Source organism: Stigmatopora argus, chromosome 6 (assembly GCF_051989625.1).
Source record: "Stigmatopora argus isolate UIUO_Sarg chromosome 6, RoL_Sarg_1.0, whole genome shotgun sequence".
NCBI classification, from domain to species: domain Eukaryota; kingdom Metazoa; phylum Chordata; class Actinopteri; order Syngnathiformes; family Syngnathidae; genus Stigmatopora; species Stigmatopora argus.
Window position 1 is genome coordinate 20,645,263 of NC_135392.1, and position 20,086 is coordinate 20,665,348.

The window sequence follows — 20,086 nt, forward strand, 5'->3', positions numbered from 1 at the left end:
GGTCTTTTGGTCGCCCGGACTGCAACAACGGGCGACCAAAAGACCGGCGACAAAACAAGGTAAAACAACACGGTCTACGCATCAATAAAAGCCAACAATGGCCCTGAGCAGTTTCACTGAGCCGACGTGTGTGTATAAGAGTTTGTATGTACATGAGTTGTCCCCTTAGGAAGGTACCCAGTCAGGGTCTTAACAAGTTCTCCAACAAAAAACAATAAAAGTACGGGACATTTGGAGCTTTTCTTTAGCCTAATAATTAATAGGGCATTAAGTATGACTAAATAGTAATTCGCAGTTTGTATTTAGGGAATTTGAGCAACGTTTTAAATGGTAATTATCCATAACATTCTGGGCGACCAATCGACCGTGTACCCCGGTACCCACACTTCCGCCATTTTTCACCGCAATTTTCATCTGTCTTCCGGTTGCAACCTTTTTTTCAAAATAATAAATTAATAGCGCGAAGTGGTGAATTCGCGATAAGTGAAGTCGCGATAATCGAGGGATTACCCCTCTGTCTCTCCCTCTCTCTCTTTCTCTCTCTCTCTCTCTCTCTCTCTCTCGCTCTCTCTCTCTCTCTCTCTCTCTCTCTCCCTTTGTCACTCTCTCCCCCTCTGTCTCTCTCTCCCTTTCCCGCTCCCTCTGCCCCCCTCTCCCTCCCTCATAGCCATAAAATAGTTTTTTACACACACACACATATATATATATATATACACACACACATATATACATATATATATATATACACACACAGACATATATACACGCCATCAAGGGTTATCAAAAATAACTTTACATTTTTATTTTAAATAAATATATCTCTAAGAAAAAAATTAAGATTTAACTAGATTTAACTTGACTAATTAAGATTATTAAATAGTCAGAAACTGATGTTGCCTCCTAACATCAAGTTGCACACGTAAAGTCATGCTACTTACTTTTTTGCAACTGATTCATCCAAAAGTTGTTCTTGAAGTAAGCATCATCACAGAAGGTGTTTGTGAGCAACAACTAGGAAAAGAATGAGGCAAAAAAAAAAGTTAGCGGGAGATCGCGTGACCGAGTGCCAAATCTGCGAAAAAGCTAGCGGAATCTACATGGATTTAAAAGCAAAGAACGCATCTCAAAAGACACCAGTTGAACCCTTCAAAGCGAGTCGTGGCTGGTTCAATAATTTTAAAAAACGAAATCGGATTATTACATTCAGTCTCCTTCTCAGTGGCCTCAATGCTGAGACGTCCTATCGTCATGCCAGCCTCACGGCCGTATCCATCATAGTGATGGTTAAATTTTTTATTCCTCGGAGTCGTAGGCGGCGTGCCTGCACCTTGGAAGATTTGAATGTTAAGACGAACCGTATGTATACATGTAAATCTGTGTATGTATATTTATATATGTACGTATATGTATATGTATGTAGACGCTCCCCTACTTACGAACGAGTTACGTTCCGAGCGATTGTTCGTAAGGTTAATTTGTTCGTAAGTTGCTTCAGTGCTATATTTTGTATTATAATTTATGTTTAAGGCCTATATAAGTATATTGAAGGTTTATATAAGTAAGTTTAAGGCCTGAATAAGTAACACACAGTATGTACATGTACGTAATAAGATAAATAAAATGAAGTTTAACTTACTTTTGGAAGATGTACTCAATGCTGTATGTATATATGTATGTATGTGTGTGTGTGTATGTGTGTATGTGTGTGTGTGTATGTGTGTATGTGTGTATGTGTGTATGTGTGTATGTGTGTATGTGTGTATGTGTGTATGTATGTATGTATGTATGTATGTATGTATGTATGTATGTATGTATGTATGTATGTATGTATGTATGTATATATATATATGCAACACACTTATTTATTTACATATGTATTTATTTATTTACTTATATACTTATATATTTATTTATTAACCTATTAATTTATTTATTACCTATCTATTTATGTCTAAAATGTCTTTCCTGTATCTGCATTCTCACCTTCTTTCTACTGTGACAATGAGATTTCCCGAATACGGGATGAATTAAGTTATCCAATCCAATCCAAGATGCATGCTTCGGGCGGTGATAAACGGCACGTGCGCACTGGTGGATCGAAAGCACCATTTTGTGGAGAAAGAATAGTCGCTGCAACGTGCAACACAGCAACCTGGGCGTCAATATTTAGGAGGCATTTTCAACGGCGACTCCAAAAAAAAAGTTCCTCAGGTGATGTGTGCAATGCAAAATTCACTCGCAACAAAACAGGAAATGGCAATATGTAATGCATCTAGGCACTTTATATTAAATTTGGCGCACTCATTTTTCCTTTATGGTATATCACTTCTTCGGTACGAAGAGAAGCGGTGCCCTGACTTCCGCCATTTTTCATCTGTCTTCCGCTTGACGAAATGGAAAGATGTAAGGCACCTAGGCACTGTATATTCCTTCTTCGGCGCTGAGAGATGAAGCGGTGCCCTAACTCACCATTTTTCATCTATTTTCCGGTTGCAAGTTTCAGCATAGATTTAGAAATAAAAAAAAAAAACATTTTTTATACCATACCTAAAAAAAAAAGTGCAAAGCAGGGAAGCCGCAAAAGTTGAAGTCGTGAAGTGAAAAAGGATCACAGTACATATCACTTTTTCACAGAGGGCCAGACAAGTTTCTTGTCAGTTCTTAACCACGCTGAAACTCGCAAGAGTCCTCTTCTTGCTACTATAACTCAGCACTGAAGTAACAAAAAATATATTTTTTAAAAGTTCATAAAAATGTGAAAATCCACGCTAAAATTGGCAAGCGGAAGACACTCCCCTGTCCTCCCCTTGCTACTAAAACTCAGCACTGAAGTAAAACAATTAAATCAAATAAAATATTAAATAGGGGTGACCCTACTTCGCGTTTTTTTGTTAATTGCGGCCATGTCTGGTCGACATTGACCACGATAATCGAGGGATTACTGTAAAGCATTATCAAACTTAGTTTTGCTCGTGCTGTCTTTAAAAAACATGCTAACTGCTAGCCTCACATACGCTAGCAGCTAGCATAACATATGCAAGCAGATAGCATAACATACGCTCGTGGATAGCATAACATACGCTAGCGGCTAGCATAACACACGCTAGCCTAGTGTTATGCTATTGCCTAATGTATTGACAAAAAACTGAAAATATAACCGCAACTGCGCCCTATCATACGGTGAGTTTTATGTGTGAAAATACGGTATATAGTCTTCCCTTAAATTTCACAGATAATGTAGACCAGCTATGGCCGTCATATCGAAAAACCATTTCGTAAGACCACCCCTATTATATAAACACCATATATAAATGCTGTAATGCAATATTTAAATATAATCTATATATAATGTGTAAATACTTTAAGTACTGTACTTACAATGAAAATAGCTCTTCTTTGCTCAATGTTAATTCCCCCTAAAAAAGATGAGAACTTTGGAATATGATGGTGAAATGATGATGATGAAAATGAAGATTGACTGCACAGGTTATTGAGCGCTTTACTCCAAGTCAGGTGTTACGGCTGTCAGCCTGGGTACACACTGTAGTAGGGTGTGTTGTTTTGTGTGTGGTTTATTTTTCTTCTGCAAGTATATGGAGCTGTGGCTCCACCCCTGTGGCAAAGCCTTGCCCAGGCCAACACAGCTGTGACTACTTCCCAATCATCCCTCCTCCAATCAAGATCCACTTCCTGTCCTTATTTAAACCCTTATTTTTCAGTTCAGCCCTTGGCACCCTTGACTCCCTGGACTGCCTGTGATTATAGATGCTGAGGCAGTGGAGTCCTTATTTTCTCTAAGATAGCACTTATTGCCTAGAGTTAAGTGAGTTTTGTTTGCCCCAGCTTCACCTGGTATTGTAAGTACGCTACTCAGTGGTATATTGAGTATTTATGTTGATAAAGTTCATTATTTTGGGCTTCATAGGGGGACTTGAGATAAGTTTAGACACCCCTGGGTATACATATAGTTTGTTGCATTTATACATGGTTTATTCCCCTGTCTAGACTTTTATTACATCAGTTCTGACAGTGGCACCCTTAGGCCTTATTTCCTGTATTTTTGTGGGTGTTCGTTCGAACACCTGTCTGGGAGGGTGTTTTTTTTACCACTTTTATTTGAGGGTGCCACTTTAGTATCTTTTGCTTCCCCTATGTTGTCCCGTAGTCCAGGTTTTGGTGGACTTTGTTGTTAATAAATCATCACTGAAGGCTACTTGCAGTGTGTCTGGCTCGTCATTTACTGAATCTTTCTGCTGTGGTAGTTGCGACTCCCTGGTATATCTTACCATCAGGGGGAGTCGTAACAAAGTGGGGCCTCATCCGGGAGCATTAAGATCTGTTATCACAAGGAATTCCAGTAGGGTAGAAAGTAGGGGGTTTAATGTCAGTAAAAGCCTTCCTCTTGTACCGCAGTTCCGTGACACAGACGTCGAGGCATGGTTTAGTGCATTTGAACGGATAGCACAGTCACATAACGGGCCAGCAGAAGGCTGGGCGCTGGTCTTACAAAGTAAACACTGTGGAAAAGGTCTCAAAGCATTGAGTAGAATGTCGATAGAAGACGGGCTGGTATATGATGAGGTAAAAGCAGCAGTGCTGCGCGTGTATGAACTGGTGCCTGAGGCATCCCGCCAAAAGTTCAGATATCACAAATTAAAGCCTGGACAGGCAGTGGCTGAGTTTGAACGCGAAAAAGAAGTATACTTCAAACGTTGGTGCGAGGTAAGCAAAGTTTTCACTTTTGAAACACTTACTGAGTTGCTTCTTATCGAGGAATTGAAACATTGTCTACCAGAACGTATAGTAGCCCACTTAAACAAGCGCGAATTTAAAACGATGTCAGAAGCCACCGTTCTCGCCAATAACTATTTGCTGACTCACAAAAGCTCGTTTGGGTCTACTTGATCTGATAACCGGGGCTCTACTCACTCAACTCCGGTTAGTAAGGCTGCAATTCCTGGTAATACAGTAACGCCCTCTTGGCGTCGAAACTCTGTCACGGAGCGCGAGGCGCGTAGGTGTAATTTTTGCCATAGAATTGGGCATTTTAGAGTGGATTGCTTTTCCTGGAAAAACATCAGAAAAAGGACCAGGTGAAGGATTTGAATGTGAAAGAGACAGGAATGGTTCAGACACTGCGTCTTCAATCTACAGTCTCTGATGTTAAATCGTCAGATGACTCGATGGACGAAGTCGATAATGGGTACACGCCTTATTTGTATAGTGGGTGTGTCTCTCTTCAGATTTACAACAAAATCGCTCGGTCCGTATATTACGGGACACCGGCGCGAACCAGTCTCTGATGTTGTCTGCTATCCTACCTTTTTCTGGCGAGTCTGAATCCAATGTGTTGGTAACAGGAGTAGGTTGCGGTTATATATCCGCCCCGTTACATCAAGTCCACTTGAAGTGTGAGTTAATCACAGGTACATACAAAGTAGGGGTAACCTCGAGTTTGCCAGTGGCAGGAGTGGATATTCTTTTGGGGAATGACATTATCAGAGGGAGAGACAGAGTAGTCCCTGTGGTGGAGGTGCTAAAGCAGCCTGTTATTTCATGTCCCAATGCGCTTTCCAAAAGTTTTCCTGATGTATTCCCCATATGTGCCGTCACTCGAGCGCAGGCTCGAAAAAAATAAGTAGATTTATCAGACACCGTGTTTCCACCGGAGTTGTGTGATAGGGCTGGTAAATTCACCACAAAGTCCGCTGCGGCTCTAGCCTCTGAGAAGGGAGTTCATATGACTCGTGACGCTCTAATCGCTACTCAGATTGAGGACAGTACCCTAAACAAGTGTTTTGAATATACTGTTGCACCTGAAGTTGCGAAGACCATGCCGACAGCTTATGTTTATGATGGACTGCTCATGCGTAGGTGGTCTCCGCAGGAGGGTGATGGTGAAAGGGATGAGGCCTGTCAAACAGTAGTACCCAAACAATTTCGCCAGTCAGTAGTGTCTTTGGCCCATGACAATTTCTGGGCTGGTCATTTAGGAGTTACTAAAACCTATTCGCGCCTATCCAAGCATTTCTTTTGGCCAGGCCTTAAGAAAGATGTGTCCACGTTTTGCCGCACTTGCCACGTGTGTCAAATGACTGGCAAGCCTAATCAAACAATCTCACCTGCTCCTTTACATCCAATACCCATCATGGGGGAGCCCTTTGAACACATTCTAGTAGATTGTGTTGGTCCCCTTCCGCAAACCAAATCTAGCAACCAATACTTGCTGACTGTCATGTGTATGGCTACGCGCTATCCCGAAGCCATTCCGTTGCGAAAGATCACATCTCCATCTGTAGTGAATGCCCTGATCAAGTTTTTCTCTACTTTTGGTCTTCCACGGATTGTGCAGACAGATGAGGCACAAATTTCTTGTCGGGGATATTTGAGCAAGTGTTGCAGTCGCTGTCAATCAGCCACCGCGTTTCTAGTGCATACCATCCGGACATCCGGAATCACAGGGCGCGTTAGAAAGATGGCATCAGACAGTAAAATCTGTGTTGCGCAAGTATTGTTTGGCTACCGGAAAAGATTGGGATGAAGGAGTGCCCCTTGTAATGTTCGCTGTGCGCGGGGCAGTGCAAGAATCTACGGGTTTTAGTCCCGCAGAGCTCGTTTTTGGTCACTCGGTTAGAGGGCCATTAGACGCACTAAAAGAGCAGATTGTTAGTGAAAAGCCCGCCAAAACTAATGTCCTGCAGTGTCAGTCGCGTTCGCGAATGACTACACAATGTGTGGGAGATGGCTACAGAAAATCTCTCTGGTGCGCAGGAAGGAATGAAACTTTGATTTGACAAAAAGGCAGTTCGACGGCCTTTACAGGCAGGTGATAAAGTGCTTGTTTTGTTGCCCGTACAAGGAGCCTCTCTACAGGCTCGATTCTCTGGTCCTTACTCGATAAGTAAAAAGTTGAGTGAGACAAACTACCTGGTGAACACTCCCGACCGCAGAAAACAGGCGAGTGTGTGACGTGAACATGCTCAGGGAATATCATCCACGAGACGAAAGTGTTAAAGAACTGCCGGTTGTGTGCAGTGCGTTGTCACCCGTATCGGTCGCCGTTACAGCGCCAGTATGCCTATATGGCACAGAGATGCAGGGAGACGAGGATGGTTTGACGGTGTGTGAGACTCAAACACAATCTCCCCGGCTGTGCAATTCTGAAATGTTACAAAACCTGTCCACGTTAATGCAACATCTAAACAAACAGCAGGAGTCTGACGTGGTTCAGTAAATTTCAGACTTCCCAACTTTATTTGGCGACGTTCTCACCCGCACTACCGTTTTGGAACATGATATTGATGTAGGCGGGGCACGTCCCATTAAACAGCATCCGTACAGGGTTAATATTGAAAAGAGGAAACTAATGGAGGAAGAGGTTGCCTATCTCGTAGACAACGATCTAGCTCACCCTAGTTTCAGTGTGTGGAGCTCTCCATGTTTACTAGTACCAAAGCCAGATTCTACTGTTAGATGTTGTACTGACTATAGACGGGTGAACAAAGTAACTGCTCCAGACTCATTTCCTATGCCAAGAGTAGACGACTGTATTGATACCATAGGATCTGCCAAATATACGCTACCATCGCGGCCTGGGCAACTCCCTGGATGAACTAATCCGTGTTCCAGTGGCAGCTCTAGCGCTGCTGAGGGTAATCCTCAGGCGCATGAGGTGAAAAAGAAGAACTGCAAGGCTCTCCTTTGCAATGTCCCAGTCCTCAGGAGTCCTGATTTTTCTTCACCGTTCTCTATTGAAGTCGATGCGAACGGTCTTGGTGCGGGCGCGGTATTGACCCAGCGGGACCCAGATGGTTTAGTCCATCCCGTTGCATACTTCTCTAAGAAGTTTAATGCCAGTCAAAGGCGGTATTCTACGATTGAACAGGAGACGCTTGCTCTGCTATTAGGTCTCCAATTATTTGATGTTTATGTAGGATCTATTTAAACTCCAGTCGTGGTGTACACCGACCACAATCCGTTAGTCTTTCTGGATAAAATGTTTAACCACAATCAGCGGTTGATGCGCTGGGCGCTTGTCCTTCAAAATTATAATTTGAGTATTCATCACAAAAGACGCTCAGAAAATGTTTTGGCTGATGCCCTGTCTCGGGTTTAGAAGGAGAGTTGTATCAGGATTGTGTTGGTTGGTTGAGGCAGGTTGGTGGTTCAATTTCGTCAACAGGTTGACTCTTGAGGGGGGAGGTGTTACGGCTGTCAGCCTGGGTACACACTAGAGTAGGGTGTGTTGTTTTGTGTGTGGTTTATTTTTCTTCTGCAGGTACATGGAGCTGTGGCTCCACCCCTGTGGCAAAGCCTTGCCCAGGCCAACACAGCTGTGACTACTTCCCAATCATCCCTCCTCCAATCAAGATCCACTTCCTGTCCTTATTTAAATCCTCTTATTTTTCAGTTCAGCCCTTGGCACCCTTGACTCCCTGTGATTATAGATGCTGAGGCAGTGGAGTCCTTATTTTCTCTAAGATAGCACTTATTGCCTAGAGTTAAGTAAGTTTTGTTTGCCCCAGCTTCACCTGGTATGTTAAGTACGCTACTCATTGGTATATTGAGTATTTATGTTGATAGTTAATTATTTTGGGCTGCATAGGGGGACTTGAGATAAGTTTAGACACCCCTGGGTATACACAGTTTGTTGCATTTATACATGGTTTATTCCCCTGTCTAGCCTTTTATTACATCAGTTCTGACAGTGGCACCCTTAGGCCTTATTTCCTGTATTTTTGTGGGTGTTCGTTCGAACACCTGTCTGGGAGGGTGTTTTTTTACCACTTATTTGAGGGTGCCACTTTAGTATCTTTTGCTTCCCCTATGTTGTCCCGTAGTCCAGGTTTTGGTGAACTTTGTTGTTAATAAATCATCACTGAAGGCTACTTGCAGTGTGTCTGGCTCGTCATTGACTGAATCTTTCTGCTGTGGTAGTTGCGACTCCCTGGTATATCTTACCATCAGGGGGAGTCGTAACATCAGGTAATGCCTCTTCATCAGATTCGAGAGATGTCGTCGGGGCACCAAGAGGAGATTCTGTAGGTTTTTGGCGCACAGGTAACATGATAATGGGGAGTTGTGACTGCTGTTTCTTTTTTTAAATTAAAATATGGTTTTGTTAAATGACGATTTCCAAATTTGATGGCTTTGACTATGTTGTTATCAATATCAACCCTAACCCCGTGTCGCAAACTGCGTGCCATATTGAAGATCTCTTGCTGATTTCTCAAAGACCGCATTCTTCATCCTCAATGTCGTCAATCCCCGAAATCATCATTTCGACAAGATTATCATCAGTTTGGAGGGTTGAGTGGCTCTCAGCTGTAATTGTCTTCATGGAATTACCGTATTTACTCGCATATAAGCCGCCCGCGCGTATAAGTCGCACCATGAAAGTTGCCTTGAAATTGTTGAATTTTACAATTTCTCGCGTATAAACCGCCCCCTGATTCCCAATTTTCACCTCCATATTCATGGTTTAATAGGGAGTACAAATGTGTTACTTTGAAGGGAAAATCATCACAAGTGGTATTTCTGAGATACTATATGAATCAAAAGCACATTATTAGGGTCAAAATCATAAGGAAGTTAATATGCCTATCTTTGTAAATGCAAAATACAAAATTATTCAGTTTGACTATAAGTTTATCTTGATGAGGACCTGATGCTTTCTGATTACAGAAATTACAATTTTCTTACCAGAAGTTTAAGATGTTGTGGCGGCCAAATTGCTTCTAATGTGGAAATACCTCTATTTTTTTCGATGCTTTATATTACTGCAATAGTTGTCACTTTCAAACAAGAAATAAAAAGAAAAAAAATCTAAGTGGAATATTTTTGTTTCATAATCACAAATGAAATCATCACAAGTGGTATTTCTGAGATACTGTATGAATCAAAAGCAAATTATTAGGCTCAATATCATAAGGAAGTTAATATGCCTGTCTTTGTAAATGCAAAATATCAAATTATTCAATTTGAATAAAGCAATGTCAATCTTGATAAGAACACGATGCTTTCTAATTATGGAAATTACAATTTTCTTACCAAAAGTTTAAGATGTTGTGGCAGCCATATTGCTTCTGTCAAAATATCTCAATTTTTGAATGGTTCATAATACTCCAATAATTGTCACTTTCGAACAAGAAATAAAACAAAACAAAAAAATCAAGGTGGAATTGTTTTATTTCAAAATCAAGACTACTTGCATCTGGCCAGTCAGAGCACGTTTAACTAGGTTTAGACAGCGCCATAGGTAAGATGGCTGCGCCGGATCTAGTTAAGATGGCCGTGCCCCAAGTGAGCAGTGATGGGAAAGCAAGTTTTTTTTTCATGTTTTATGCAAGATACGTACGTGTAACAATTTCGTCATACGCAGCTGGGTATGATGACAATTAGGCTTTTGTCGAGTCAATGATGATGACAAAGCCTATGTCCGATTATACCTATACTTTTTTTAACTTTCATTTATAGAGGTAAAAATAAATTTCGTTTAGCGTTTTATGTTTATATTTTCTCTATTTTGAAATAAATGACCGTATCGGCTGATTTGTCTTCCGTCATGACGTTACAGCGCCATTGCATTATGACGTCATCGTGTCATGACGTCGTCAACTTGCAGTTTCGTCGTCTTTTTATTCTACTCTCGCTATTATGCCACTTTTGCTCGGTCCCGACAAAATTCAATAAAAAATAAATTTACTATGCCACCCCCTAATCTCGCTACTACGCCACTTTTGTGTGCGTTGTATTTTGGAATTCATTTATTTTTAAATTCAGCCCACAAATGTCAGCTCATAAACGCAAGAGAACCAACTTTATGCTGCAGGAGAGGGAGATAATCAATGGTGCGGAGAAGGAGTCAAATCAGTCCAACCTAGCCAGGGAGAAAACCAAGAAATGGGGCGTCGAATTTAAGGGAACCACTGTGAAGGGCATTCTCAGGAGGAAGGATGCAATTATTGTCAGCTATTTATTCTAGTTAAAAGATTTTGTGTTAAAAACATCATACCTAACCTGGATAGGAGTCCAAAGCCATTTCACAACTTACTCACGTCATCACCCACAAATCCATCAAAGTCCTCATTTTCTGTGTCTGAATTGAACAATTGTCCAAATTAGCCAATTCGCTGAGTTTTATACGTTCGTCCAGGCGGCCACAATCCATTCGCCAATAGTAGCTAGCTGGTAGCTAGCGTAACTTTTCCAACAGTGCGTCCCATGCTTTGTCAGGCTGTATTGATGTTGATGTATACAGGCCACAATCCATTCGTAAATAGTAGCTAGCTGGTAGCTAGCGTAACTTTTCCAACAGTGCTTCCCATGCTTTGTCAAGCTGTATTGATGTCGATGTATACAGGCCACAATCCATTCGTAAATAGTAGCTAGCTGGTAGCTAGCGTAACTTTTCCAACAGTGCTTCCCATGCTTTGTCAAGCTGTATTGATGTCGATGTATACAGGCCACAATCCATTCGTAAATAGTAGCTAGCTGGTAGCTAGCGTAACTTTTCCAACAGTGCTTCCCATGCTTTGTCAAGCTGTATTGATGTCGATGTATACAGGCCACAATCCATTCGTAAATAGTAGCTAGCTGGTAGCTAGCGTAACTTTTCCAACAGTGCTTCCCATGCTTTGTCAAGCTGTATTGATGTCGATGTATACAGGCCACAATCCATTCGTAAATAGTAGCTAGCTGGTAGCTAGCATAACTTTTCCAACAGTGCTTTCCATGCTTTGTCAAGCTGTATTGATGTCGATGTATACAGGCCACAGTCCATTGGGTGTATTGACAAAAGAACTACTACATATCCCAGCAGTCACTGCGCAGTACTTTGTCTATGGGAAAATAGTAGAGTCGGTGTACCCTATCAACTGATTCATTATATTTTATCGCGATGACAATTTTAGTATTGGTCCATATATAAAGCGCAATGGATTATTAGGCGCCCGGTCTATTTTGGAGAAAATTTAAGACTTTTATGTGCGCCTTATAGTCGTGAAAATACGGTAATCCATAGTTTAATATCCACACATTGTTTTAGTATACATTTTTATAAACATTTATTTATTTTTTAAAAAAGTCAGCCAGAGAGACCACACCTCTTTTTTAATAAACTTTGCTGGATTGCACATTCCGAAAGGGTGTTTCTTGCCTGCACGTGGACGAATTCAAAAAGGAAGTCATTATCAGAGGGGGGACATGGAAAAGCAATGTATTCATTCATATGTGGAATTTCAGAAAATAATATAGGCACAAAAAACAAATATGTATAAATACAGAAAAAACGTTTTATACTAACTCATCTAGTAATGGTTGTTTTCTTACTTCAAAACAGAAAATAACCAACAAATAGTAAATGTTAATTTGCGGACATCTACTGGTGAAAATCAGTATAGCAACGCTCTTGATTCAGTCATCATTTTTTTTTGTTACAAATACGGCTTATATGCGAGAAAATACGGTATGATATTGCTCACACTGGTCCTAAGTGTGCTCGGGAGGTTGTCTGTATGCCCATACATGAAAAATTAGAAGGAACATTGCTGTGGATGCTCATCTTTCAGCGCCATTGACGGTGGTAGACATCCAATCCATTTTCACTGCGAGGGGTGAATTAACAAACGAAGTTAGTTAGCTTTTTGGGCCAAAAATAAATTGGTCTAGCCCACGAAACAAACTGAGTTTAACACCCCTGACAAACACACATCTAAACAAGTTATTTTTATTCACGTTTTCGGCTTTATGATTTTTTATTTTATTAATCGCCACTGCTTCTTACCAATTTGGGTTTACGTTTGAGCTAATTTCGGGCTTAAAAATTCCAGCCCGATCCGACACGGCCCAATGGTTTAAGAACCCAACCCGAACCCGCCAAATTAACTTGATTTGCAAGTAATCCATAGTTTAATATCCACACATTGTTTTAGTATACATTTTTATAAACATTTATTTATTTATTTTAAAAAGTCAGCGAGAGAGACCACACCTCTTTTCAGTAAACTTTTTTTTTTCAGCGAGAGAGCCCGACCCGAACTCGAAATAATGATTGACATTTTGTGTTCGGGCCCGAGATCAAGATCTCACCTCTAGATTAGGTTCCCATTGGGCGATGTTTTTCAGAAATAATCAACATTGTCACTGTAAATCCTGCAATTTCTTCCTCCTCTAGTCAGTCTCTCCATCTCATTGTTCAGTTACGAACTATTTTTTGAAATCAAAGGCCATGCCAAGGAGTCGTCGCTTTTAATGCTAGCTTCTACTTCATTACCGTAGCAATGGTAGGTGGGTTATGGTCGTATTTCCTTGCAATCTCAGCCATGGATGAAGAACAGGGCTCGCTTCTTAATTTCATTCACGCCAGTAATTTTAAACTGAGAACAAAGTTGCTTGAACCACACTCAAAAACTACGAAAAAAAAGTTGTTATTGGTAGACAGCCCATGGGAGGCCATTGGAGTGTAGGGAGATTGTCAAGCAGAATGCAATGCTACTGTGACAATTTCAAAATAAAATAACAGATCCAGGATCCATGTATTGACATTTTTCAGGTATTTCATAAATTTAATATTGTTTTTGTATAGTGGAACAATAATGTGCATATCAAAGGGCTTTGTAACCTGAAAATTTCGTATTTTGAAGAAAGTAAGTAAGAGTACTACTGTTTCGTTAGGGTTTCGTTCCGGTATGGTAAAATTGACAAAGACAATCTGAACAAAGTCAGCAGGTTTGTGCAGCATCTCGGTCTACTGACAGCATAGCGTCTTTACACCAGCAAAAGTCTCATCTCATCTTCTCTCGCTTTATCCCAAGTTGGGTCGCGGGGGCAGCAGCTTCAGCAGGGAGGCCCATACTTCCCTCTCCCAGCTACTTCTTCCAGGTTTTCCGTATCAGTATCCCAAGGCGGTCCCCGGCCAGCTGGCTCGGAACACTTCCCAAGGCAGGCGTCCAGGGGGCATCTTGATTTTTTCAGGCACAACTCACAGCTCGTGACCACAGATGAGGGGAGGAATGTAGATCGACCGGTGAATAGAGAGCCTCAACTTTTGGCTCAACTCCTTCTTCACCACGACAGACAGAGTCCAAATCACTGCCGATGCTGCACCGATCTGCCTGTTGATCTCCCGTTCCATTCTTTCCTCACTTGTGAACAAGACCCCCAGGTAATTAAACTCTTCCACTCAGAGACGACACGAGCCGTGTACAGCTTGGCCACCCGGTACCCTTCAGCTGCCTCCGGAATGCCATGGGACAAAACGGCTCTATAGCCACCAGCGCAGCGACCACCTTGCGGCCGCAGCTCCGGTCTGCCGCCTCAGCAATAGAAGTGCGGAACACTCGGACTCAATGTTCCCAGCCTCTCCAGCATCCCTTCTAAGGACTCCAAAAAAGGTGGGTATTCTAAACTGCTGTTTGGTGCATACGCACAAACCACAGTTAGATCCCGTCCCCTCCACCCGAAGACGGGTGGATGCTACCCTCTCGTCCCTCGTGGTACCAGAACCCAAACTGTGCGTAGAGGTGAGCCCGACTACGTCGAGTCAGAATTTCTCAACCTAACGCACTAGCTCAGGATCTTTCCCAACCAGAGAGGTGACATTCCACGTCCGAAGAGCCAGTTTCCCTCCTTTGCCTGCCGCCCAACTGTCGATGCACCGAACTCTTTGGCCCCTCTCACAGGTGGTGAGCCCATGTGAGGGGGAACCCACATCGTCTCTTCGGGCTATACCTGGCTGGGCCCCATGGGTGTAGGCCCCGCCACCAGGCGCTCGCCATCGCGCCCCTCCTCCAGGCCTGGCTCCAGAGTGGGGCCCCGGTGACCTGCGTCCGGGCGAGGGAAGACGTCGTCCAATAATGTTGCTCATCATAAGAGGTCTTGACTCATGCTTTGTCTGGTCCCTCACCTCAGACCAGTTTGCCATGGGTGACCCTAACAGGGGCACAAGGCCCCAGACGACATAGCTCCAGGGATCACTGGGATACACGAACCGCACCTACACGATAAGGTGGTGATGACTCACCGACAGCTCCTCCATCTGACCGGGGAGAGATCTCACGCTCCCATAACAATGATGGAATGCTCGGTCTGGAGCATCGCTTCTTCTCCCGGCACTATCTTTATATATATTTTAAGCGTAAGACGCTGCCGAAAGAAAAGTTTCCAGCCGGCATCATCGTGAAGGCAAACCAAAAGGGCTGGATGCACGAGGAGAAAATGAGAGAATGGCTACGTGAGGTGTATGTTAAGAGACCGGATGGCTTTTTTCACGGCCTACCGTCAATCTTGATTTGCGACTCCATACGTGCTCATCTCACAGCAGCGGTGAAAAACCAAGTCACGAAGATAAACTCTGAGCTTGCCGTCATTCCCGGAGGCTTAACTAAAGAACTCCAACCGCTGGACATCGGCATCAACCGGGCGTTCAAAGGAAAGTTGCGAGCGGCATGGGAACAATGGATGATAGGTGGCGAACACAGCTTTACGAAGAGTGGCAGGCAGCGCTGGCTAGTTCCGCCACTATTTGCGAACGGATTGTGGCCGCTTGGACTAACGTGTCTGCTTGCAGTGTTGTTCGAGATTTTGCCAAAGCCGGCATCATTTCTCTGGAGCCACATGTCAATGTGAGTGACTCTGACAACGAAGAGAGGGAACCCAGCGTTTTTGATGAATCATTTGGACAAAGAAAGAGGACTTTGATGGATTTGTGAGTGATGATTGATCAAAAAGCGTGAGTACATTGTAAAACGGCTAAATAAAGTACAACCAAACTCAGTTTTGCTTCCTTTGCCTTTTAAACGTTTTTTTTGCGTGTCTGTATGTTTAAGTTGGTGTATGTTTTACTATGCCTGGCTGCGTGTATTAGTATGGTGCGCCCTGTGTGTCAAATACAGAAATAGCATTTGTTACTGAGACTGCACCTTTAAATGCGGTGCGCCATATAGTCGTGAAAATACGGTATTTTTTAGTGTCTGCATCGTAATCCAAGTTCATTTAAATTTGTTTATGTTACGAGCGCGTTGCCGTGCAAAAAGTCCCCCCCTCTCTCTGTCCATCTCTCTCTCCCCCCTTTGAAATCCGTATAATTTTAGTACTATTAAACACATTTTAGTAATATTAAACCACTAGTTATTTGTTACTTTGTTAATAGATGGCGTATTAGAACAAATAAAAATGTTTTTCCAATCCAATATCCTGTTTTGGGTGTTTTTTCAGAGGGTTGGAACGAATTAATTTGTTTTTAGTTCATTTCTATGGGAAACGTTCGTTTGATACGAGTAAATCAACATACGAGCTCAGTCCCGGAACGCATTAAGCTTGTATCTCGAGGTACCACTGTATTCAAATGCATTTAAAAAAGATAGAAAAGCAACAAAAACACAAAACGAGCGAGAATGGACAGAGCTACCGCTACCGGCTGCCACTTGAGCGGCACCATCTTGGTTGCAGTAGCAAGAACGGATACAGACTCAAGAAAAAGACATTGTAGAGTTAGATAATATATTTTTGATTTGGATAATTTAAAAAATATCTCCTGAAGCCGCAATTTTAGAAGGCTGACAGTAGTTCTCTTCCACTCGTGGTGAAAGCATTAAGTTCCATGGAGCTGTGACTCGCTTGATTTTTTTAACATTTCTTTTCTATTACATTACCTTATTAAAAATGTTCTTTTTCACTGATCCCCCAACTTAACCTGGGGCAAATTAAAACATTTAGGTTTCAAGATCATAGTTCCATGTAATCATTAGATCTTTGGAATCTAATAGAGATAGATTGTAGACAACAGAAAGAGTGGATTTAGCCGTGACTCGCATAACTGGAACTCAATACCAATTACCATTTGGTAATTACCATCTCTGAAACTCTTCGCCAATCATCTTAAAGCAAAATTACAATCACAACACTGTCTAAAACTGTACTACTTGTTTGTGTGTCTGTGTGCGCGTGTGTGACATGCTAGAGCAGGGGTGGCCAACCCGCGGCTCTAGAGCCGCATGCGGCTCTTTGGCTGATTTCATGCGGCTCTTTAAGCGATATTCTGGCGTAAGGCGTAAGTGTAAACCATGGTCAAACACACCGTAACAACCCCATTCAAGAGATTAATTTACCCGACCGCTAGATTCACGAGATCCACCAACTTCAGCAAATACCGCACTATCGCCACATACGGCGCTGTACGGAGCCACTGTCCGACCGCAAACGCCACTATTAGCCACAAATAATGCTCAGAATTGCACCAAACTTCATCAATAGTACACACAGGGTCCCAGCACGTAGTCCGAGCCGTCAAACAGCTGCTAGTTTAGCCTGTTACCTGCACTCGGGGATCCACTCGTCGGGGCTTCAGGGGCTTTCACATGACAAGCTTAAAAAATGCTTGGCTGGCGCTGCCATTCATTAACACTAGGTGGCGCACTGACCAGGTGAGCCAGTTTGAATTGAAAAGAAGAAGAATAACGTCTGATGTAATGTCAAACGCGCGAGATTATTTGAGTTGTAAATAATTTGTTTCAAGCGCTCTCAAAATGGCAGGAAAAAAATGCACAGCCAAACGAAAATATGAAGAAGAGAACAGGACATTTTTAACAGAGTGGGAGAATTTATATTTTTTTGTTGAACGTAATGGCAAGCCATTCTGCCTTATATGTCAGGCATCATTGGCGCATTTCAAAGCTTCAAATCTTCAGCGTCACTTTAACTCAATCCATCCTTACATCGACGAGGAATTTCCAAAAGGGACTGAACCTCGCAAGCAGAGGTTGGTCACTTTGAAAAGTCAGGCAGAAAAGCAGATGCAGTTTTTCAAAAAATTAACAAAACACTCAAAAACCATAACTCTTGCTTCATATCGACTGGCTTGGAACATCGCACAGGCTAAAAAGCCATACAGTGAAGGGGACTTCATAAAAAAATGCCTTAATGACGCTGTTGAAATCTTGTCTCCTGAAGACAACAAACTAAAACGAAGCATATCAGATGTCCAACTCTCGCGCCACACTGTTGAACGCAGAATATCGGACATTAACACTGCTATTGAATCACAGTTGCACTCTGACCTTCAAGCATGTGAGTATTTTAGTGTGGCATTGGATGAGAGTTGTGACATACAGGACAAGCCTCAGTTAGCAATTTTTGCACGGTCTGTGTCAAACGAATGTATGATCAAAGAAGAATTCCTTGATATTGTGCCATTAAAAGACAGAACACGTGGCATAGATGTGAAAGAAACGATGATGGCTGCATTTGCAAAAGCGAACCTGCCCATAGCAAAACTAACTGCAATAGCCACGGATGGAGCGCCGGCCATGATCGGATCCGTGAACGGGCTTGTGGGGCTATGTAAAACTGATCAAACATTTCCCGACTTTTGGAATTTCCATTGCATCATCCACAGGGAGCAACTCGTGTCTAAATCATTGAATTCAGACAACGTCATGAAGCCTGTGATGGAAATCGTGAACTACATCCGCACACACGCGCTTAACCACAGGCAATTCAGGAGTCTCATCGCTGAGCTGGACCAAGGGCTTCCAGGTGACCTGCCGCTGCACTGCACTGTGAGGTGGCTGTCAAAAGGCAAAGTGCTCTCTCGCTTCTTTGAGCTTTTGGATGCCGTGAAACTGTTCAAGGGCAAGGACTATCCCGAGCTCTCGGACCTCGAGTGGATTATGGATCTGGCATTTTTGGTCGACATGCTGTGGCACTTGGACAGACTGAACCTGACCCTGCAAGGCAAGTTAAAAATGCTGCCTGACCTCGTGCAATGTGTGTTTGCGTTTATCAACAAACTGAAACTGTTCAAGACGCAAATTCAAAAAAAAGATTTAACGCATTTTCCCACTCTGCTGAAAGCCAGTGAACATGTCACCAGTGCCGCCCTGAAAAAGAAAAGAGACAGATATGCAACGCTGATTGAAAACTTGCACGAAAGCTTTGTGACCCGCTTCCGTGATCTACAACTGAAAAGACCACAGATTACGTTCCTTGTCGACCCATTTAATGCGGAGATGGACTGTTTGAAAATCCCGCTCGTCACAGATGAGGCTGCGGCGGAGTTGGAGATGATTGATCTTTGTGAGGAGGATCAACTGAAAGCTGTTTTCAGGGAAGGGACCATTGAGTTCTGGAAACGTGTTCCGATGGAAAAATACCCCAACATCAAACGAGCTGCGCTAAAGATCCTGTCGATGTTTGGGTCAACGTACGTCTGCGAGTCTGTGTTTTCCACCCTGAAACATGTGAAATCAAAGCATCGATCTGTTTTGACTGACACTCATGTGAAAGAGTTGCTTCGAGTGGCAACAACGGAATACAAGCCAGATTTGAGGAGGATTGTTCAGGACAAGGAATGCCAGAAGTCCCACTAAGCAGCATAGTAAGAGAAAAATGTCATTGAAAATTGTTATATTTTTGTTTGTGGACTTGCTTTAACTGAGAGTTTATGTGTGTGTGTGTGACAGTGCACACAATGTTAACTGTTGAAAAAAATAACTGTCATTATCTTGCTGTGGGTCATTTTCAATAATTCTGGCTGTGCAGAGGTCTGTGTGTGCCCATGTATGATGTGGCTCTTTGCAGTAACACAGTAAAAAAAGTGGCTCTTAGTCTCTGACTGGTTGGCCACCCCTGTGCTAGAGTGTTTGATTTATTAACGATTGCATGTTGAGAATGTACAAGTTTGGATTAGATGTGTGTATCGGTGTTCGATTGTTGATCCTTTGATCCATATGACAAGTGTGTGGCATGTTAAAGAATATCGGCATTCGATTATTGATGTCTTAGCACATAGTTTGAGGCACGGGGGATTTGGAATCATTACAGTAAAAAGTTGGATTGAGGAAACAACAACGTCTCACTGTTGTAATTATTCCCCCTGTGTTTCAAGGTATGCTGTTTGTTGTAAAGGCTGGTTGAGTTTGGGGTTTGTAATATACACTGTTTAGCGTGTGAGAAAAGAGATAATGTTTGGTAATGTTTATTTACTTTTAATGGCGAGCGTGAATGTGCGAGTCTCGGGTCACCCACATGGAATAGCATTTAGCACGCTACCTTCGGCCATCATTATACTGGACAGTGTCTATAACGG

The 20,086-nt window shown here is 42.5% G+C and overlaps 1 protein-coding gene across 7 annotated transcripts in view; it reads right to left on the reverse strand.

The window, feature by feature from the left end:
- Positions 1-20,086, reverse strand: part of acad9 (acyl-CoA dehydrogenase family, member 9) — a 156,857-nt gene that overhangs the window by 18,348 nt on the left and 118,423 nt on the right. For 4 of the 7 annotated variants that reach the window (XM_077602709.1, XM_077602710.1, XM_077602712.1 and 1 more), the window contains one exon: positions 939-1,011. In XM_077602709.1, coding sequence (XP_077458835.1) covers positions 939-1,011 — 73 coding nt within the window. Of the gene's footprint in view, positions 1-938; positions 1,012-3,378; positions 3,417-8,264; positions 12,606-20,086 lie in introns of those variants that run through there. The other 3 variants (XR_013300578.1, XM_077602711.1, XM_077602713.1) reach the window with 2 other exon arrangements.